General features: G+C 47.7%; 7 protein-coding genes across 7 annotated transcripts; 1 reads left to right on the top strand and 6 right to left on the bottom strand.

Annotated features, from left to right (window-relative positions):
- Positions 1 to 310: 310 nt before the first annotated feature.
- Positions 311 to 1,339, bottom strand: FPRO_01408 (uncharacterized protein; the record flags this gene model as incomplete). The annotated part of the gene is made up of 1 exon (XM_031231805.1): positions 311 to 1,339. The coding sequence occupies one exon, from the start codon at positions 1,337 to 1,339 to the stop codon at positions 311 to 313; it is 1,029 nt and encodes a 342-aa protein (XP_031075065.1).
- A 2,673-nt stretch (positions 1,340 to 4,012) lies between these two features.
- FPRO_01407 (uncharacterized protein) lies at positions 4,013 to 4,302 on the bottom strand (the record flags this gene model as incomplete). Its single annotated transcript, XM_031231817.1, has 2 exons — positions 4,013 to 4,052; positions 4,127 to 4,302. 2 exons carry the CDS (start codon positions 4,300 to 4,302, stop codon positions 4,013 to 4,015), a joined length of 216 nt encoding a protein of 71 aa, XP_031075066.1.
- A 3,474-nt stretch (positions 4,303 to 7,776) lies between these two features.
- On the bottom strand, positions 7,777 to 8,072 carry FPRO_01406 (uncharacterized protein; the record flags this gene model as incomplete). The annotated part of the gene is made up of 2 exons (XM_031231828.1): positions 7,777 to 7,998; positions 8,046 to 8,072. The coding sequence occupies 2 exons, from the start codon at positions 8,070 to 8,072 to the stop codon at positions 7,777 to 7,779; spliced, it is 249 nt and encodes an 82-aa protein (XP_031075067.1).
- A 2,749-nt stretch (positions 8,073 to 10,821) lies between these two features.
- Positions 10,822 to 12,087, bottom strand: FPRO_01405 (uncharacterized protein; the record flags this gene model as incomplete). The annotated part of the gene is made up of 5 exons (XM_031231839.1): positions 10,822 to 11,190; positions 11,248 to 11,373; positions 11,423 to 11,545; positions 11,618 to 11,716; positions 11,875 to 12,087. 5 exons carry the CDS (start codon positions 12,085 to 12,087, stop codon positions 10,822 to 10,824), a joined length of 930 nt encoding a protein of 309 aa, XP_031075068.1.
- Positions 12,088 to 14,082: 1,995 nt separating this feature from the next.
- FPRO_01404 (putative heat shock protein 70) lies at positions 14,083 to 16,618 on the bottom strand (the record flags this gene model as incomplete). The annotated part of the gene is made up of 7 exons (XM_031231850.1): positions 14,083 to 14,604; positions 14,656 to 14,686; positions 14,960 to 15,565; positions 15,617 to 15,915; positions 15,975 to 16,140; positions 16,200 to 16,377; positions 16,576 to 16,618. The coding sequence occupies 7 exons, from the start codon at positions 16,616 to 16,618 to the stop codon at positions 14,083 to 14,085; spliced, it is 1,845 nt and encodes a 614-aa protein (XP_031075069.1).
- A 2,445-nt stretch (positions 16,619 to 19,063) lies between these two features.
- On the bottom strand, positions 19,064 to 20,288 carry FPRO_01403 (uncharacterized protein; the record flags this gene model as incomplete). The annotated part of the gene is made up of 4 exons (XM_031231861.1): positions 19,064 to 19,887; positions 19,945 to 20,136; positions 20,188 to 20,201; positions 20,269 to 20,288. The coding sequence occupies 4 exons, from the start codon at positions 20,286 to 20,288 to the stop codon at positions 19,064 to 19,066; spliced, it is 1,050 nt and encodes a 349-aa protein (XP_031075070.1).
- Positions 20,289 to 21,251: 963 nt separating this feature from the next.
- On the top strand, positions 21,252 to 21,587 carry FPRO_01402 (uncharacterized protein; the record flags this gene model as incomplete). The annotated part of the gene is made up of 3 exons (XM_031231872.1): positions 21,252 to 21,296; positions 21,346 to 21,416; positions 21,467 to 21,587. The coding sequence occupies 3 exons, from the start codon at positions 21,252 to 21,254 to the stop codon at positions 21,585 to 21,587; spliced, it is 237 nt and encodes a 78-aa protein (XP_031075071.1).
- Positions 21,588 to 21,893: the final 306 nt, after the last annotated feature.

The following is a 21,893-nucleotide window of genomic DNA, read 5'->3' on the forward strand; positions in this document are numbered from 1 at the left end:
CTGGTCACCATTGCCTGCACACTCTCACCTTTCCAGTCCATTTTCCCACTGGCATTCCTTTACCAAAAGCCTCTTTACATTCAACAATGAACCTATGGTCCAAGCATGTGTAGCACATGTCTATTACATTGGTACCTAAATACCTAAGCAACCTCTTTTTCGCATCGCATCCCTAGACTGAGTGATGAAAACGCCGTGAAATATTGCAGCTTCAATGTACAGAGGAGAGAGCCAGAAGAATTCCAGAAAAACCTAACGCCCAAGGGACATTGATGTGTCTACCATTGCTTGGTCCTCTTACCTCTCTTTGTTAAAACCACCCTTTAGCACATGTCTCCCAAGTGTGATCCACGTCCTTGTGTTTTGCCTCGAGCTTTCTGTTGCAATCAGAGAGCTTCTGGATTTCTTCATCTCGACGCTTGATCTGATCTTCCAGTTGCCGAACATACGACTGCAGATCGTGCTCCTTTTCGGCCGCATCCTTGAGGCTTGCCTTGAGACCTTCGACACGATTGAAGAGTCTTCTGAAGTCTTTGCCTCCATCTTTGAACCTCCGATGACATCGACGCTCCAGCTTCTTGATTTGCGCGTCTTGTTGTTTGATGACTTCGTCTTTTTCGCCGATAAGTTGGTCCCGTGCCTTGATTTTCCTTTTGAGATAAGAAACTCTGCCGTGTTCCAGGCCCTCAGCACCTGGGAGCCTTTGCACATTGGAAGGCTCTGGGATATCACTGTTGGACAAAGCGATAGTTCGGTCAACCTTGTGCTTTTTTGTGGCCCTGTCGAAAATATCGCCCGAATTAAACTTGCGCTTGTTATCCTCTTTGTTGATGTCTTTGGGGTTTCCATCGCCAGCTTCCGAGAGAGAGCAATCGTCTGCCGGCACAAAATTTCCATCATACTTGAGGAGTGCCTCCTCCTCTGAGACGTTTTTGGGGAAGAAAGGTCGTGTATCAGGGAACTTCTGCCCCCAAAGCCGTGACATTTCGTCTGCGATGCCGAGGACGAGGCGATGGGATGGCCAAATAGCCGCTACCACCAACCAGGCTGAGAAATTCAGGACTTTTGTGCGTCCTTTTCCTGCCAGCATACAATATAGTCTTGATAGGCCAAGGTTGCGTGGCCTGTCTACCCATTTCTCATGCCTGAGAAACCTGGTGACCTTAAGCTGAATCGCCTTCGGCATGTCGAGACGCATCTGGCTGTAGTTGTCAAGGACACTCTGGACCCGAGATCGAGCCATGGGAGGGTCTTGACATTCTCTGATCTTGTCACGAAACTCTTCCATACTTGGAGAGTAGGGGTCGAGATCAAATTGACCTCTCTTGATGTCAGCCATCTTGATGAACACTATTCGATTGTTAGTATATAGAAGGAAGGGCAAATGATCTCTGAACACAAGGGGAGAGTAAGATATAAGGTATGGAGGAGGAATATGACAGTGCGTTTTGGATCATTTGAGACGATTGCCAAAAAGCTAGAAGAGAAAGAGAAGATAGACAGCACATACCGGATTCTGGCTCTGCAGTGAGCGTTTTGAGAGGTGTGATAAACAGATTTGAGCGGCGTTTGATGGTAACAAGAAGGGGAGAGAGGAACTCACTCTCTGATATGAACTTGGATCTGAGGTAGTAGGGTAGTCTTGCCATGGTGATTATGTGGCGTTTGCTTCATAAATTATCCATTTCTCCAGGAACTACCGATTCTCTATTAACTTATGAAGTTGAGAGACAAATCACATACATCTCTCATTCCCAACCAGAGTTGCTAAAGCCAGATTTGAAAGCACACGTGTCAGTCCAGCTTTAGGGCAAGAATCCAGACGGTCAGTGAATCAGTGGCCCGACAAGAGAGAGAGAGAGAGAGAGAGTAGCCCCAGTCTTCAACTGAAGCAGAGCAAGACTCGTCGACCCATTTGCGAAAGAAGTTCGCCAGCCTGGTAAGACTGCAGCAAAGTTCCAATTCAGGTGAATATCTTTCGGAGTTCTCACCGACAGGCCGCATAAGCCAGTGTGATGAGAACGGGGATAGTTACAGATGGAGGTAGTCATGTCATGGGCCGGCACGTCACGTCCTGTATAATGCGAATCGCGAAGGGGGGAACGGGAGGATAACGGCATTTACTGCAAGCGAGATATTGAGGTTGCATCTCCTGAAGATATTGACTGTTTGTACCATACGGACCGGAGAGTTTTTTATTCTTTTGAGTCGGGCGGGTGTTGCTGTGTGACGATTTTCGGGATGCACGGAGTTTTTGGCAGTTGTACTGATACTGTACGACTACCAATAATAGAAAAGCAAAGATGAGAAAGGTCTCAGTTGCTGATTGCTAGAGTTTGAAGGGTAGTAAATACGACCTGTTACAATTGACAAGGATGAGTTCCTTCGCGAGGAGGGTAAAACACTGCAGGTATCACGACCTGCATTTAGCCCTTGTGTCATCAATCGTACAGAAAAAGAATTGACAGGCAAGCTCATAAGAGACTTCAATCATCGAGAGATTACTCTTTGCGACAATTGATATGAGTGCTGTGTGTTTATGAGTTGGTTTTACTCAAAGACTCGCTCACCCCAACATCGAGAAAGGATGAAACCAAGTCACATGATCAGTGACGTCTGCACGCACAGGTGCTCGTCTCAACTCCACCCAGCCCAACGCCAACAGGGCAGGGCCAGGGGTGTTTAATAACTGATCGAATTGCCCAGGTGCTAAAGCTTGGTCGGCCGGAAGTGGAAGAAAAAGAGAAGACGCCATCTCTATACTGATAAACCAATCCAGAAGGACACAGAAAGGAATAGTTTACTGCTCACCGACTGAATACACCAACTATCGAACCAACTAAAATCTACATGAATCGGACTCAGCTTTGCACTAGTCTACTAGGCCAGGGAGAGGGCTGAGACTACCTACCTTAGTCTGGTACATACATGCAGATAGGTTTTGGGCGCTTAAAATGTCTACGTGATGACAGATTCTCCCAGTGAGAGATGTCCCCGAACTCTGCCTTGCCCTGATCGCTACTAGAAGGAACAGAAGGTTCATATCCAATTGGACTAGGTCCCTGATGCACGGCTCACGATGCCGTTGGTAGCATCTATACAAGAGGCTGACTTACACGGGCATTCCTTTCTGTATAGACCCATAGCTTAGACCTCGAGAGGCGGTGACATCAAACCTCGTGCACAGTCCTGATAGACGCCCACGAGGCGTTTTCATCTCTCCAGAACCCACAATGAGGCTGTAGAACAAAATATATTCGAAACATATTCCTTTGTTGCATCATTGATGGGTTGGTTGTGGCTTTCTCAAGGGCCGTTGTTATGGCCGTGGCGTAGCGTGGCGTAGGGGGTCGCAGATTAGGCCAGAGGATCAGTGTGACTGTTGGTGGGGGTAAACTTAAACCGACGACTTCAACCCTGGCTTCCATTGGAACATGTATGTAGGAATAAAATGTATAATATCATGCGAGAAATAAGATCGAGAACAAGACAGGTCACCATTTGTCCACCAAGTAGAAGCAAAAGTTAAGGCTATTAGCGAGGATACCCCAGCTCTTCGAAATCTCGCCTAAGGACAGCGGAGACATGAGATCCTGGTCATTTCTCTATTCACACGCCCCCAATCACACTCCTTTCCAACTCAATCAAGCAAGGGGGGCACCTAACCCATGCATGTCAAAACGGTTTGTGAGATAAAGTAAAGATGCAATTCAAACTATCAAGGAAAGTAGATAGGTAAGTGTAGAAGTAGAAGAATAAGAACAAGAACAAGAACAGGACCAAAATAACCACAATGATGCCTTCTGAAATCCGGAAATGACTGTATCACCCCCTCATCTGTGCTGTTCTGGGAGTCCGAGTTTGTTGCCAAACAACTCCAGGGATACCACGGTCCATCTATGGATTCAGAAACAAATCCAAAAAAGGTATAAGAAATCCCCTCCATGATCACCATGCGTTTCCACCTTGCGCGGGGCAGTCAAAGCTAGCTTTTACAGATCTAAGAATCTGTTCATAGCTTTTCTCCCTTTCTTCGAGGGTATCGAGGATCGCTATAAGTGACACTCGTTAGCTGCACTGCAGCGTAGAGGCTCGCTTTCAAAGGGAAACTCAGATACCAACCTACTAGGTCGCCCGAGGAGGGTTAGGGCACTGAGGACGTCCACAGTAGCCCTCCCACGTCGTCGAGCCCTGATCGGTGACGTTGCTCGTGCAGCGGCAGGAGGTGCCGGGCTGAGGATCAAGGTTAGAAACAGTGCAGCCACACTGAGTCCAGTGCTGGGTAGTTCTCCAGTAGCACATGGTTGCTGATGGTTTTTAAGTTGAAACCTTGAAGAGTATGCAAGAGAGCTTTTGTCTGTTGTTGAAGCCAAAGACGATGTCTTGGTGCTTCAATATATAGCAGCAAACTGGCGTTGTGCGAGGATTGGTTTGTTTGACAGCCGGAGCTAGTTGACTCAACAGATGGCAGGCGGTTCACAGCCGTGATCCGAGAAGTTTGTGTGAGTATTTGGTCACACTTGTCCCGACGGGTGTGGCTTTGTGTATCTGATGGAAAGAGGCTTTCTGCCGTGGTGGACTATGGAGGATTGGCACCAAAATATGGCTGAGGATTGGGGTTTAAGCTGACGGATAACGAGACTTCGAAAGGAAGAGATCTTCAGAGTGATGATATGGGATATTGAGTGTAGAACAGTGGTTTGAAGTGCTGCTGAGTCTGAGCTGTGAAGTTTCGATTGAGGCAGATGTCCTTGGCCCTTATATAGCTGGTGACACGGTCCCGAGGGTTTGGAAACGATTATGACTGAGCGAGGCAGTTTACTGTCCATGACACTATGTGTACAGGTGTCTTGGAGATTCCACAATGTGAAAGTCGAAATAACCCTCAAAACGAGAGCAAGGAAGACGGATTGTTGGTCCTGTTTGCACTTCCCAGGTGTTGAAAGACCAGGAGCTAGGTTGCTTAGATAGGATGGTTGGTTAGCTACCTAGTCAGTTGGCTCTGGGCCGGCCAGGGGGTGAGGCTTGGAGGGGGTGTGTGTTGGTGCGCAAAATGTACTGCCAGGCACTCCTCTTTCTTCTCGGCCCTCTGTCCCCGCAAACACCACAGAAAAGAGGCGAGGGGAATTCTGGAAAAGGAGACAATCAGCTTGTAAACTGAGATATAACCTCCGAGCCCCAAATCAGGTCGCTTGTGTGCCGCAACACCACGCTCTGTTGGCAGGCTGGTCCAAGGGTTGACTTACGTCAAGGCACATCAGTCCACAAGGGAGTTTTGGGCAGACCAACAGCATTAGACTCCGATACAGGTCTGAGAGCCCTCATAGAATTCCACGCGGTGTGACTGTGAAGGAGATTGTGCGAGCATGTTGGCTTCAATGGGGCCCTTTGTAGAATGGGTCAATGTGCATCCACACTCTGCGGACATGTTCTTCTGCATTGAGGGGAACCACCATCATGCATCTCAAATTCGTCGTCAACATCATGGACGCAGTCAGAGGGGCCAGCAGTTGCGATTTATTTATGTAGTTGGATACGGTTTGCTTGATGCTCGATTGCCTGCCGTGAGCGGTGGCCGGCTGCCACACGCTGCAGCCTGTGAACACTCACTAGTTTAGTTTGGTAATGGCATCGTACAAATTTTCTTCGAGGAGCAGTACAGGTCGGACAACATGATGAGCTACTGTCTCGTAGTCCAATTTCTTGAAGTGCTGCAAAAACTGATGTTGAACGTTTCCTGCATCCGTCATCGAAGGCATGCGTCAAAGATCTAAGCTCCCTTGCAAGCTGATGGCTTGCTCAATGAGCGGGAAAGCTCGTCCCGAGTTCCCACTAGTAAAGCTGCAGGCCTGACGTTCAGATGACAGCCTGTACCCATGCTACCACCCCATTACTCGAAACCCTTCAGAAAACTGAAGCTGAGCCTGGCCAGAGAGTATGTCGCTGGCAACTGGTTTGTTTCAGCAAACAAGTAAGACGGCTTTGCCGAAGTCGCCGTTTTTTGCAGCTACCACATGGACGTGACAGCTCTGTACCTGCCACCCTCCTATTATTGCCTCTCCCGCTGTCGACTTAAATTGGGACCAACAGATACCGGCTTGTGTCATGACGCCACAGAAATTGGTATTTTCCATGAATGCGGGCCCCTGAACGTTCTTTCGATCTCCCAGGTGACCTACCAACTTGTTCTTCGGCACATCTTGAGGAAAATTTCTTCCTTCGTGTGTCTGTTGGCCCGGGTTCTGCTATTGTTCCTTGTCCCTTGGCTAAGCTAAGACGTGAGAGGCGTTAGACGCCTTGTGGAGCTAGCGGATGTTGCACATGATCCGCGAAGAGACCATTAATCCCTATGTAGATTAGGTAGACGACGGGATGTAGGGTCATTCTGGGGTTGTCAAAGGTCAAAGGGTCAGGTACTAGCTGTGTTTGAGATCGAACAAAGAAAGACTGCAAAACCCTGTCAGCCACCAAGGTTTGTACGTATCAACACCATTAGGGAGATGCATATAGTACATGATAGCGGCCTATGTGAGTGGGATTATACATATCGCGCTTGTATCAACGGGTCAAACTCTAGTTACCGAGTTTGACGCGGCGGATGGAAGTAACGTTGTTGCTTTGAGCAATTCACCTCGTCAAGGTGACCTGTTCGGAGTGATGTCCAGGTGGATATGCGGGCCAGATCATGCGCGCGGGCCGCCGAAGGCACACCATGAGAATACCCGCGACAAGCCAACAACACATGTAGATGCCAAGGGCAGCAGACGTCGGCTCTTCCTGATACTGGAAGTATGTTCAGCGATCACCGAGGAAAGTATGAAGAATGTAGCCAACCGTGTATCCACATCTCGTAAAGACGGGGATGATTCCTGATTGTGCGTCATGTCTCTTTGTTCTATACTCCACAAATGGTATTATCTGCGCCTCGTTCTCGACTATCAGGTCGTGCATACGGAAACGAACGACATGGAGTCTGGGATAGCTTCACACAATTCCGCGCTGCTGCATGACTCGATGCACGAAGGGAGAGGTTTGTCACACATGGTTGTGCTTGACCATTCCCTTCTCGATGATGAGAAGTGTGACAAAGCTGTAGTTTGTGCGTTCCACTATCCCAAAGTGCCCCATGTTGTGCCGTGCCATATCATGCCATATTCAAGTTAATATATGCCGGTTTGTCCATTCCGGGTCTTGGGATCTTCATCAGAAAAGTTGTGTGGGTGTGAAACTATACGTCGAGTGACGATGCCGAAGCGGGCCAATATCGACATGGAAGTCAAGGGAGACTTTGATTTGGATGCTGTCTGTTGGTGAAGTGGAAATACAACTGCCGTTGTAGGCTGAATGATGATCTGTAGTATAATTCGTGTACCTTGCAGTATCTGAACTCCTTCCTTACAGTGCTGACCTACCACGTCTGGCATCCTTCTGTACATACTAAAGCAGGTCCGATGGCTTCAACTAGAAGAACTCTTTCCTACTACAAAGTATTGCTGGGCTCTGATTGGACTGAGCTTGATCAGGGAAGCGATTACCCCTGTCATGGGGCGCTTGGAGTTGTTGCTTCGACAGAAATCCTAGATGGAATTGACACTGTACCCGCGGCCATTATACACGCTATTTACACAGTGCAAGTAGGCGGCCGCACATCCCCCCTGTCTGTTCTCCAGGTGGGGGCCGATAAACCCCTGCGCCTTCCTGCAGCTTAGGTTGGGTGTGATGGCGCGCGGCTGTACCTGACCTTGTCTTCACATCAACTCAAAGCGCCTCAACCCATCACAGCAAACCTCGAGCCGATGAGTCGATAATTTGACTCGAGCGGCGTCTTTCTGGCGCGGTTGTTGGTAAATCGACAACTTCACCCTCGGCTGGCCCACCCTGTACGAGACAAACTCCGCTGCGGCTGCGCCTACTACTACCTCTTGCGCCTGCATCTGCGTCTGCGTCTGCGTCTGCGTCTACACCTGCAACCCCCTTGCCGATGCTGTCTTCAAAGGCCTAATTTGTGTTGGTTCGGGTCGTTTTGCGCATGATATTTCACGAACCTTGCGTCTCTTCTTGGTACTTTTCATTCCGGATGACCTCCCGGAGCTCAGAAGCAAGTGGGCAGCAGGCAACACACTAGATCAGCATGCAACAGAGTCTCATCGTCACACTCTCTACGGCCCTTGGCATGAGTTCCTCCGATCTTTTCCTAGGAGCAATACTGTCACGCTCTTCACACTCTGACCGCTTACATCTTGGTGTCGTTAGACCCTTGAACCCCGAAGAGCCGAGGGTGTTGGTGTGTCTGGTATCATCTGCGGCCCTAGGATCTTCCCGTGGGCGACCTCTGATGCGGCCTGATTCCTTCGACGGCCCCCAAGACTTGTAGAGCTTGAGAAACTTCGATAGGCATATTTGTACAAACTATTTGCTTAGTTTCGGTCGGCCACGGTCCGACTTGAGGTGACGACACGCAACCACTATCATGCATCTGTGTCTGCTCCTTTGAGACCCCGTAAAAGCACCCTGGCACATGGCGTATGAGTCAAGTGATTGATACTGCATTCTACCTGCATTACACCTTCCAAGCTTGACGTCTCCCAGACGAGTGTAGTCGAGCTGCAGCCTTGATTACGATCGTCCAACAACAACCTCATCGTCTCACGATACATACCCAACAAGTTACATGCAAAGTGGCTCCGTGACTGGTTCAGTTCACTAAAACACCCTCAATCGAGATGTAGCCGATGCAGAAGTAAGTACTCTAGCTCCAACATCCCTAATTCTCTCCCGTCTCGACTTACTTCAAGGCATGGGGCATGGGGCACGGGACGGCACGGATAAGACTAGCTCTAGCTTTCCTCGTTCACAAAAGCTCGTCACACATTACCCTTGTTTGAAGTGTTGGTCTCGCACGTTTCTTGGTACAAAGAAATTATCGTCATGCATGTATTGATAATCACTTCTTGTGATAACTGCCTAGCAGGGGCGGCACCCACCTTCCCAAGAGTAGTACTAGGTCACCATATCAAGTCAGGAGAACTCCGAAGTAACTAGATACGAGTTGCATATTCTAGTGGGCCGTGCCGTGAGTACGGATGACCCAAGCCGTCAAGAAGCTGTCCGTCTTCCGAAAGTGACGGTGTGGGTGTTAGTGAGCCAGAGTCGCTGCATCGCAACTAGTCTAGTCACCAACAAGAGCTTCGGTTTGCGTCGAAAACTAGTTCGGGTCACGCGAAGTGCTTCCGAGCAATTATAAGTTCCCTGCATGCTGTGGCCGTGGTGACACCGGCTAATGGACTCTGGGCTGACTGACTGCGGTTCAAACAAAGAGATATGGTCAAGAGCGCGCAAGAGCGCGTCTGCGCCTAGCAAGTGACGTTGATTAGGCAATGACAAAGCGAGTTTAAATCCATACCAAGTTCCTGGTTCTTCAGGGGTGGTAGGGTTTAGCGACAGGCTGCAACGGCGGCGCTTAGGAGTTGTCCTCATTGGTCAACCAACACTTATGCTCCAACCCTGGTCACAACCCCAAAGACCTCACGCTCTGTGCAGGTTGGAATACAAAAAGAGAGCGAGGGCAGATGATTTTGAGAAAAGCTAGAGCTGAACACTAGATATTGACCTTACAGGGTATAAATACGGTTTATCAGTGACAATTCGTAGCATTATCATGAGCATTCAGACTTTGTGATGAACCCCAGCTGTCGAAAGGCTGAGTGTTAGTTAGAATCTCTTATTCCACCACAAGATCACGGAATTATGTTTACTTTAGTATTACCTTCCGACTTGGTACCACAGCGATCACTGAATTCCGTTACTTTCCATCTACAGGCGGTTCTCTCGAGCCTCATCATATGAGGCAACGATCAACAAGAAATAGACCAAGCACAGAGCCAACACATCCTTGACCGGAAGTTCCTTCTTTCATAGGCAAGAGAGAACTGCGCGGTGATTGGATAATGTACTTTTTACAAATGGGTATTTACCATCTAGCTGAGGGCTTCTCCTCTTATCATGACTCCTTGAACGAGTGACTTGTAAGCGGGATGTGGGCGAAACCTAATCAGGCATGATATAAAGCTCGGCATGTTTCTTTACATCTAATACCTAACCAACTGGCCAATAAAGTGCGCTGCATGATCGTATTTATCCGTCCCGGGCAGATGGGGTCTGGTTCATTGGCTATGCAATGGCTTGTGTTGTTGGTTGTGTATGGAGTGGAGTGGGACATGATGAAAAGAGAAAGAAAGTGGCAGAAGTATGGAAGATGATCATCAAGACTCCGTTCTCGGTAGACCTCGCGGCATTTATTTCTCACTCGATCAACCTCACTTCTGAACCCGCCCTCGCTAGGGCATTGTTGAGACCACCAACACCTTTTCTATGTGCCAAATGAGGCTATAATGATGGTCAGCTCATAGGTCTCCGAGCATCAAACAGGGTACTGTGGTCGGTGTGAAAGAATACATGATCTGACACCGGGTAACACTCTCTTCGATCGTTGACTTCATTGTTTAGGTCTATTACCTCGCAACAATTGTAGAAAGAGAAGTGGCATGGAAGGTCATGAGGGAACTCGAGTCAGAAAACTTGGCATCAGAGGAGGATATTGTAACAAATTTAGTAAAGAGTCCCCTAATTTTAGGGTAGAGTTGTCTAAATAAGAAAAGTATTTAGGATACAGGTCCTAAGTTTAGGCCAGAGTTACATAAATATTTCTATCATTTAAGATTGAGGTACTAAGTTTTCTCGCATCCCCTCAGTGTCCATCAGATTCATGACCAAGACAGCCGAACTCGAATGTGTCCTCGAATACTCTCATCGGTTTCAGTTTCACCACGGTATTAGGTCAAGCCACCATAAGGCCCCGATATAATCGGTTAAATAGTTGCAATGGAGGCCCCGTGGGATGCTGCCGCTGTTCATCCGAGTAGACATTGCCTTGTAGTGCTCCTTGCTACTGAACAAGCCGCCACCTGGCATGAGTCGTGACTGGCGCATGATGTCTTCGGAACGGCTGAACATTGGTGTACCACTAAGCATGAAGAGATGCTGGTACTTCAACGACTTAACGGCGTCGAAATATAACGACCGCTCGTTGCGACAATCGTGGGACTCGTCCAGGATGAGGACGGTGATGTTTCGATTGACCTGGCTGTAGTAGTTGGAATGTAGAACGGCATTCGGGCGCTCTACATTCCTCTGTGGGTCATTTTAGCTGCAGAGTCCCCCGGCGCCACTCTCGTGTGGCAGAAATACTCGAAGGTAAGACTTTCTTGGTATCGGCGCTTGAGGAAGTTGCACGAGAAGATGACGATGCCGTAGTCCAAGAGACGACTTGTGTCGATCTTGGGATCGTCGAGTGATCCACGAAGGGCAATGCTCCTTTGATAAAATAAGTAACCGGGTGACCAAGACGGAGATGTTGACTTACTGGTTTGCAATGTCGCTTTATCTCGTCTACCCATTGGAGAACGCAACCAACCCGTGTGACGATTGCGTTAAACCCAGACCTTGTGGGCATGGCCCGCTTCACCTGAACGGCGACGACCAATGCCTAGAGGCTTTTGCCTAAGCCCATGGCATCGCAAAGGAAACCGCCCTTGAATGGCGACTTCGCGAGCCATACCAATTTGCCGGCTCCCGCCGTCTGCCAACGCTTGAGCTCTGTGTTGAGCTCATCGAAAATGTCGAGATATGAGTGGAAGTCAGTGTTGCCGAGATACTTCTATCACAACTAGCGTCAGTCGCGGGTAATATGCAGAAGCATATAGGACCACAAGCTTACCAAATGTTCCTCATATTGCGAGGTAGATAAGAAATGGTAGAGGTCTGGCCTCCGACCAAGATGTGACGTTGGATCAATTCGTCACTGGGTGCCTGTACAGGAGGACGGTTATGTTGTATGAATTCAGCGTCAGCGGGTTCGTCTCCCGCACCGATGATGGATAATCCACTGAGTAGGTGTTGCTCATTACGGTCGCAGTGGGCCTCGTGTGATACAGTGGAGGTGTCGCTTGACACAGCATCGGTGAGTTTCTGGAATGAGGCTTCAAATAGGGCAAGCAAACTGCCATGAGATGTGTTGTTGTAGGCCATATTGGCCCTTGTTGTAGGCGACGATGAGAAGTGAGAGTGTGTGAAGATAGAGGAGGAGGAAGAAGGTTGGAGGAGGGGCTTTATATAGTAAGGTAGGTACCCAGAGCAAAGGCCGCTGCTGCCCTAGAGGACGATGAATCAGGTCACTCGCCTCAATTGTTGCCTGATACCCTGAGGGAAAAGAAATCACAGTGATTCATAGAATAAAAGAGTCTGTTTAGAAACCTTGAGATGGGTGCCGCTGTGATTATGAGATTGGACATGACTGTATTTTTGAAAAGAAGATTACGCCCAAGAATTGATTTACATTCAAGGCAAGAAAACTTAGGATGACTACTCTGAGCACCTCAATCAAACGATTAAGTCAAATGACCATAGTTTTAATGTAGATTAGTAGACTCTGGACTGGTTATCTTGGGCATCTGGACCTAGGGTCAGAGAGTCTCTGGCTCACTGAGGCTACCTGACTACCTATAAACTCGTTTCTTATATACTTGTTTTCAACAGTTTATGACACTGACGAATTCATCGGGTCCGTCTCAACTGTTCACTCGTCTCTACCAGGGTTTGATTGTGGCTCAGCCCAAATCGGCTGTGAAACAGCATTGACGGTGGTTTGAATGCACTGCTGCTGGGTACTACCTCTGGCTGGGTGCTCAGGATTAGACCTTGGTTGGGGCTTAGGTCATTGTCTGTGAGTCCTGAAGGGCAACAGGCTTGCATAAAAGGTCAAACTTCGTTGCCATCGAATGCCATGGTCAGATCAGGTTGTGGCATACAGAGTTCTGGTCAATTCATGGACGGCAATTGTCATGTGGAAGTTGTCAAGTATCGAAAATTAATCAGAATTCATCTAAGTCCCAAACCCAGCACGTGAAAGTGTTCCCACTTCATTGGACAACAAACAGGTCACAGTATTCTTGAATATGATGATACTGAATTGAATAGGCTGGCTTAACTGGTTCGTACAAATCTTCGAGTGTTCAATATCATCAGGATGGATCTTTGGCTGCTGTGATACATTGGTGTCAGTCTGTCATCTACCGATGCAAATAATGAACACAGGAAAAGTGAAAAATGACAAGAATATCATAATATATCTCAAGATCATCAAGATTATCTATAGGTATTACAAAATAAGTGGATTATGGTCAAAATTTATAATATACTCATGAACATTGCAGTATCTTGAGTAGACTCGCTAGACTCATCAAGGGGGAACTGATAAATCATTTTGATCAACCACATATGAGAGTGGCACAATCGGTTCCTAAATGTGTCCATTATGGTTGAAGAAAGAAACAGGCGAGTAACGTGCAAATTCCTCGAATACTACGCATATTACCTTCAGTTAAACGGCAAATAAGCACCAACTCCTCACATCAGGAGACTATACCTACGCCTAAATAGTCCTCAGCTGCCGCTGCTTAGTTATTGAGCCTATTAATCTTGTAATATCAGTCTCCCAGTTGCATACTGCTTGCATAATACCCAAGAGTAATAGTAGAATAACATAGCTGCAGGGTCTCAACATAAGGTTAGCAGCTAACACTAGCATAACTCATCATGATCAGTCAAGTGATCCTCATAGAACATCACAAAGCAACTAGAGAACAAATCATTAAGTAGGTAAAAAGGCATCATTCCGTATCTGCATTCTACCCTGTCTATGCTTAAATTCACAGGCCATCAACCGCTCTTGCAGGCTCTGGCCCAACAAGCCCACAACCATCCTTGGACCATTTTCCCATCAGCTCTCATTTTAGTAGTCATAGCCGCCCATGTCCTAGCGCGGCATACCCATGAAACATGCAGAACTTTTCATATGCCTTGGCTTCTCCTCGTCCAATTACCGTAAACGACAAAGGAAAATCCACCGTGGCCAGTCGTAATCCCAATCGCCCCTCGCGAGGCGTCGAGGGTGCTCAGTTCTTTGCTCCAGCATCAGTACTCCGAAATATCTACACTGCTGCAATTCCTAACAGCATTATGCATTTATCGGGAAGACATAGCCTTGGTGACAAGGCGCTTGAGAGCAAGCTCCTGCTTCTTGAGGTCCTCAGCGGAAGACTCGTTGAGCTCAAGAGCAGCCATGGCGTCGCTGATAGTGCTCTCGATCTTCTCCTTCTGGCCACGCTTAAGCTTAAGGGACAGAGTGGGGTCAGATACAATCTCCTCAACACGGCCGATGTAGGACTCAAGTTGCTGCTTGGCCTCGAACTTCTTCTGGAAAGCGTCGTCGTTGCTCTTGAACTGCTCAGCATCGTTGACCATCTTCTCGATCTCGTCGGTGGTGAGCTTGCCGACAGAGTTGGAGATGGTGATGTTGGCGCTGCGGCCGGAGGTCTTCTCGGTAGCAGTGACCTTGAGGATACCGTTGACGTCGACCTCGAAGACACACTCGAGGACGGCCTCACCGGCACGCATGGGAGGAATAGGGGCAAGAGTGAACTCTCCGAGAGAAGTGTTATCCTCGCAGTTTACGCGCTCTCCTTGGAAGACGGGGAACTGGACAGTCTGTTACGAGTTAGTGAAACATTCTTGAATGATTGCAAAGGGCAAAATTACCTGCTGGTTATCGGCAACTGTGGTGAATGTTCTAATGAATTCATTGTTAGTTTATGTTCATAAGTCATCTCAAGTTCATAAAATTTGATAAATGTTGGATGAGCTTATCCTGAATGCTGAATAGCTTTAGGGCTAAGGTTAGGATAAGGCTGAGAAATATGGGGTCCCATGTGGAATGTGGGTCATTTCGCACGAGGCTGAGATTTGACCAAAATTCCCAAACACCACGGAAACACCACGGAAACACCACAGGAACATCACGAGAAATGAATACGAAACTTGAGAACTAGGAAATGAAACATACCGCTTCTTCAGGGTAGGGCAAGTAGTACCACGGGGAACAACGGGAGCGAAGATGTTACCCTCCATGGCAACACCCAGGGACAGGGGAACGACATCCAGGAGAAGGAGGTCGGAGGTCTCAGCAGAGGTAGCCTTTCCGGACAAAATTCCGGCTTGAACAGCAGCTCCGTAGGCAACGGCCTCATCAGGGTTGATGCTCTTCTCGAGCTTCTTGCCATCGAAGAACTCGGACAGAAGCTTCTGGATCTTGGGGATACGGGTGGAACCACCGACGAGGACAATCTCGTCAACGGCCTTCTTCTCAATCTGGGCGTCCTTGAGAACCTGAGCGACGGGCTCAATGGTGCCAGAGAAAGCCTTGGCGTTAAGGTCCTCGAAACGGGCACGGGTGATGGACATGGTGAAGTCCTCACCGTCGAAGAGAGAGTCGATCTCAATGGTGGCCTGGGCACCGCTGGAGAGAGTACGCTTGGCACGCTCACAAGCAGTTCGGAGACGTCGGAGGGCACGGGCATCGCCAGAGAGGTCCTTCTTGGTCTTTCGGCCGAACTCCTTCTTGCAGTGGTCGAGGAGGTTAGTATCGAAGTCCTGTCCGCCAAGATGGGTACTGAAGTGTGTCAGTATCTCGTGATACACGTCCGGATGCATGTTTACTTACTCGCCAGCGGTAGCCTTGACAGTAAAGACACCTCCCTGGATGTTGAGGAGGGAGACATCGAAAGTACCACCACCGAGATCGTAGATGAGAACGTTGCGCTCCTTCTCAGACTTACCGGCACCAAGACCGTAGGCAATGGCGGCGGCAGTGGGCTCGTTGATGATACGGAGGACGTTGAGACCGGCAATGGAACCGGCGTCCTTGGTGGCCTGTCGCTGGTTGTCGTTGAAGTAGGCAGGGACAGTGATGACGGCCTTCTCGACCTTCTTGCCGAGCTTGGTCTCGGCAATCTCCTTCATCTATTTGGAGGGGTCAGTAAAAATTGCACTAGTGCGGGGGTGGGGAAAATTGTGCGTACCTTGGTGAGGACCATGGAAGAGATCTCCTGGGCAGAGAACTGCTTGTTCTCGCCGAGGTACTCGACCTCGATCTTGGGGCTGCCGTTGTCATCGACAATCTTGAAGGGCCAAGACTCGATGTCCTTCTTGACGGTAGGGTCATCGAAACGACGACCAATCAGACGCCTGAGAATATCAGTCAGAAACTGCGATTTTGTGCGTGGAGAGGTGAGAACAAAACTCACTTGGCATCGAAGACAGTGTTGCGGGGGTTCATGGCAGCATTGTTCTTGGCGGCCTCACCGATCAGACGCTCCTTATCAGTGAAGGAAACGAAAGAAGGGGTGGTGAAAGAACCCTGCTCGTTGGCGATGATCTCGACATTGGTACCCTCGTAGGTAGCAACACAGGAGTAGGTAGTACCTGTAGAAGGACGGTGTTAGTGAGTAGTTTTGATGAGTTATCCGATAATTGAGTGTGTTGTCTTTGAAGTTGGTCGTTGTGTTCTTGAGTATCCTCTGATGAGGGCATCATGAAGCGAGTCGCCCGATGGCGGCGCACAAGAATAAAACATGTCGACAACAACACCAGCAGCATCGGAAGAGAAGTTGATAGACATACCCAGATCAATGCCAATGGCACCGTCATACACTTCGTCCGCCATTTTGTCTTGTCTGAAAGGTTTGTGGTGGAAAGGGAAGAAGGATGTAGAGGAGAAGAAGAAGAACGTGGGGTTTCAAGAAAGGAAATTCTCCCACTCTGATTTTGAGAGCGGCGCTGCGTTAAAAGAATAATAAATTTTGGAGGGACCTGTGAACTTTTTCTGCGGGGCGGGGTAGGGAATCCCCTCCGCTAGACCTATCGCGGTAAAGTCCCTCGCCTGAGTTTTTTTCAAGGCTCCATTCTTTTTTTTTCTTTCGATTCTGCTGAGCAACCAAACGCACTTTTGAGAGCGCGAGAAATCGGGAACGAGGTAATTCTAAGCCGGGGATATTGATGATTTTGGTATAGACTATCCGTCGCCGATAGTTTGGCATCGTTATCTCATGTTCCATATTTTCTATACATATATTAGCAGTCAGTCAAACCGCATGCATGCTATACTTGTGTGGCTAAAGTGCGAGAGCGATCTTTTCAAACATAACACTGTACTGTGAACCTTGAACCTCGAAAGAGATTTACCACTACCTCGACAAATCATCACTCAGCTTATGGCCAGTGGCAAGGATTTAGCCGCCTCTACCTAGATCAAATTTTCTTCTCCGAGTTCCTGATCCTCGGTTGCCTGAGGAAGAACTGCAGCCCAACTAGTAGCTGTTCCTCAAGCTTGTGAACCCAAAGCTTGACGGCAATGCCGACTTTACTATTTTTGCCGCTTTCGGAGCTGCGGCGCCTACGAATTTATTCACTTACTCGCTTGCAACCTCCAGTTCCATCATAGTATCTGTCTGACTCGCTATCTGACGAATGACGACTCTTCGTGACCTTGAGACAACTCATGAGCCATTCTTGTAACGTTGTATCACCGTCAAAGCTGTCCTAGTTATGCATTGTCTTTGGTTAAGTCTTGGACTATCAACTAGATATGAAGCAGTGGTTACTTCGAGGACTACACGCCAAGGGGAGGAAAGAAAACTCAGGACCTCGATCCTAAATGTTAAAAAGACTTAGGTAACTTAGCATAGGTTTAGGATACCTTTTGCTAAGTTTATTCTAATACCTCACAGCAAGGTTTGCTGTTTTCTGGCCCTCGAGACTGCGTTCCACACCATTTTTTGAACCATGCAGTTTTTTTCGCGATCATACAATCTGGCACATCGAAGATTTACCCTGGTCTGGGCTGTGCTCTGACAGTCCTCTCTTAGAGGCTATCCCTGGCATCGAGCACAGTGTTGAGGAACTTGCTGGAATTGCTGAGACGGCTTCGCAAAAACGAGCGCCTTCGTGAGTGGGCCAAGGCCGACAACATACGACAGCGTGCAAACCCTACTCCAGAGTTTTTTTGCCAAACGAACTAAGATCAATGCTCGGAGGTATAAGAGCAAGAAAAGACAGAGAGAGAGAGGAAGCTGTGGCGAACCAGACACACTATTGAAACTTGTGTGAGAAGTCTTACACCAGCTCCGGTGAGCTGGAAAAGCATTTTGAAACGCCTCTTCACCCTCGCCGTGTCGAACGTGGCGAGAAAGACTTTTCGTGTGCACCTTGTGGTGTTTTGTCAAAACAAGACTCGCTACAACAGACACTGCAAATCATCCAAGCATCGCAGGAATGTTAGCTAATAAAACACCAAATTCAGATCCTACTAGCCTACCACGGACCCTCGTGCCTTGCGACGTCTTTGAACGGCTTGTAAGTACGAATTATTAACTTGCCCACTTGCAGCCACCAGTCCTATCGTAGTACCTCTTGTCGACTTACTATCTGATAAATGGCGACTCTTAGTGACCTTAAAATAACTTATAAACTACTCTTATAATATCAGATTAATGTAGAGGCTGTTCTAGCTATCTATTATATCTGGAACTTGGTAACAGAATTGGCTTTTTGAAACTTCAGCATTATCTGGTTAAGCCTTGAATTAGATATGGAGCAGCGAAGGAGTGGTTGCTTCGAGGAATACACGTCAAAGGATTGATCAGTCTACAGCATGATAGAAGAAACCTCACGTGATACCTCAGGAGACACCTCTCAGGCCATCGGACTGTGCTATGTCACAATAAGGATGCCAATGAAGGTGAGCTAATGCGTGCTGAGACATACTCGTAAAAACGAGATTATGCTTGTTGGCTTAGAATGGCGGCCAATAGTTCGACCTACGGTGTTGAAGTCCAGTATGTGATAAGACTATGAAGAGAGATCAACGCCCAGGCATCTTTTGAGAACTGGTATGGTGATACATTGCCACTATGGTTGAGGTCATTCCCAAATGTAATCTGTTGATTGTACTAAATGATTCTGCGTGAATTCTGCGAATTGCTTCATAAATCCCAGGATGAGAGCGGTACGTCATGACATCTGCGCAAACGTCATCAAGCCCACAGTTGCTCAAGAACTATTGCCCTAAAATCGGTACCGAGTTACAAAAAGTTACTGTCTGTCCTATGTCTCATTTGTACTTGGGCTTCAGATCGAGAATCTCGGCCTCCCAAACCACAGACTCACGAACTGTGTCTTTGAGAGACGGGGCCTTAGGCTCCCATCCCAGAAACTTCCTCGCTCTCTCCGATTCCCCCCTAGAGTTAATGGCCCACGCAATTCCAGCCTTGTAGCCATTCTTGATTACATCTTCAAATGTAACAGACTGAGTACTAGACTTGGGTATATACCCCTGACGATGAACCTCGTCGGCAACCCAGGTTGCCAGGTCTTTCCATTGGTGTTGACCACCACTGACAAAGTAGTACCCTTTCTTACCCCAAATCTCAGGGTCTTCTTTCTTGGAGGGATCCTGGGTTGCTTCGACAGCTTTGTCGAAAAAGTCTGCAAGGTCCTCCACATGAACGTAGTCCCATTTTGCCTTTCCAGCTCCAACGAAAGGGGTGTAGCCAAGATCAAATGTTGCTCGAGCCAAGCCTGGAACTGTCATGCTAGTCGTATTGAACAACCCCAGACCAGTTCCGTGGATGACACCAGGTGATACAATGAGGAACTTGACGATACCTGAGTCGATACTCTGAACAGCATTGTCCACATCCTTGTGGATCGCTTCATCAGGAAGATTTAAAATGCGATCAATGTCATTTATATCATGGTAACTCTGCTCTGGTAGAGGTGGTTCGCCATAGCGCTGATTCTTGAGATCATACCAGGTCAGGATACCCGCTCCTGAAAGATGAATGTAGTATCCCGGATTTTCCTTTGAATGGCCAGAGGCAAGGCCTCTTGCGATTGCCTTTGCCGCTGGAAGTGAGTCTGCAGATTCTGCCGTATCTATTCGCAAGTGTAAGTCATGGTTCTCGTCTTATTCTTGAGGTATGTTGAACTTACGAACAACCACGTCAGCTTCAGATGCCGCCTTCTCGATCACATCGGTACTTGCAAGGTCTCCATACACGAATCTGACCTTGGGGTACTTCTTCGAGATAATCTTTGCGCGATCTTCACTACGGATATAGAGGGTATAGTCATAATCTGGGTGGGCATCGTGTATCTTGGCAAAGGCAGTGCCTCCAACAAAGCCTGTTGGTAAGCGTCAGTTTGGACAAGTTCCGCTCAAGGGACCATTCTTACCAGTGACTCCAGTACTAGAGAGATAAGTTAGTTTTCTTAATGATTATATATTATACAAAGAGTTGTATGATTGGTACTTACAGCAAAATTTTGGGTGCCATCACAGTGTTGGCTATTATAAAGTTGTATGAAACTAAGTGTTTGGTTCAGCAAATAATATTCTTAGCGGTTGATAGCTACTTCAAACTTTTACAGGAAAAGAAGCTGGCTTGTTGGCTTTATATGTGTGTTGTCCAGAATCGTGTGGCAGTTCCAAAGAAGCAGATTGCAGCATCCTCTTCACTTACAAAGCAAACATACGGCGTGAAACTGCACTCGGACCAAATTACATACAACAACTTGGTCTAGAACTACAGAAAATATGACCTAACTGCATACCTTTTTGCGGAATATAAGAGGGAATAGCCAATAAAACAGCCTTGTTTGTCCCTCCGATGTCAAGTTTGACTTCGCAAATGTTGACTTACCCTATGCATATTACAAACCTAGGTCAGACCGGAATTTCCGGTTTGACAGTAAGCACACATAAACCACAAGTTTCCAGGAGAAGATTGAAGCAATGATCTCATCAAGAAACGCAAATCCTTCATAGAGTGATTCCGCAGCCGCAACGAAGCAAGGTTCCTACGGCTTACTCAATCTTGTGTTGTTTGTGCTTTACTCTGTCTGTATGCTCTATGTAAAACCCATATTATGCCACACTAGCACTAATCTTCTGTTATCTTGTTTTGAACTATTGACGCTAATTAACGAGAAACTCAATTGCTCATATCAACCAACCCAAGTCGAGCTTCCCCAGCAACTTCGACGACAAGCGGGGTACACGATTTCCTCGCTTGTGTCTCTTTAGTAGTTGCAATAGGCAAACCACCAATGAACTCATCACAAGAGATAACTAAACATGGATGTGAATACGGCATGGCATCGTTTGGGACAATCCCCCCTCACTATAAAATGCTCGACTTCCCTAGACTAAAGCCCCTCTGAACTTTCGATAGTGACTCTCGCAAGAACCTCAGAGTAACGAAACCACTTCCATCTTCTTGTTCCTCAAACGAGTAAACATGCCCAAGGACTACACCACCAAGAGCTCTGGCACCAACAGCCAGGTTAGAACCGTCATCTACACACCTAATTGTGTCACCGCTAACATCTCAGGGCAACCATTATTGCGCTCGAGACTACGGTTCTAGTGCCTCCAACTCGAACTCTTATCATTACTCCAACACGTAGGTGTGAACTGACCAAGATGCATATCAAGTGCTAACATTCTATCCAGAGATGGCTCCTACTATTACTCCAACCCCAATGGAAGCACTTACCACAACGATGGTCAAGGTAGCTCAACCTACACGTCTCCCAGCGGCTACACTCACTCGTCCGACTCTGGCAAGAAATAAGTCTTGGGGAGGAAAGTGGCTGCTTTGATGAGTATGAATGCAGCATAGTAGGATCAATTTAATGGAGTGAGATGGTACTGAGGCTTGGTGCTATGAGTCTATAGGCTCACGACCAGCCAAAGGACACTTCTCTGAGGGGAGAGGAATTGCCGATCTGAGATTCCAGATGTCACGATCGTGATTTAAGAATAGAGATCTGTCATATTGCCACACATGTCACATTCACTACTTTCTATCTCAGTTCACAGGTGACGGCTTAGGTGAAGATTCATGGCATCATTGTGACCCCTGAAGCCTTGAACTCAT

Source organism: Fusarium proliferatum (assembly GCF_900067095.1).
Source record: "Fusarium proliferatum ET1 genome assembly, contig: FPRO_scaffold001, whole genome shotgun sequence".
Taxonomy (NCBI): domain Eukaryota; kingdom Fungi; phylum Ascomycota; class Sordariomycetes; order Hypocreales; family Nectriaceae; genus Fusarium; species Fusarium proliferatum.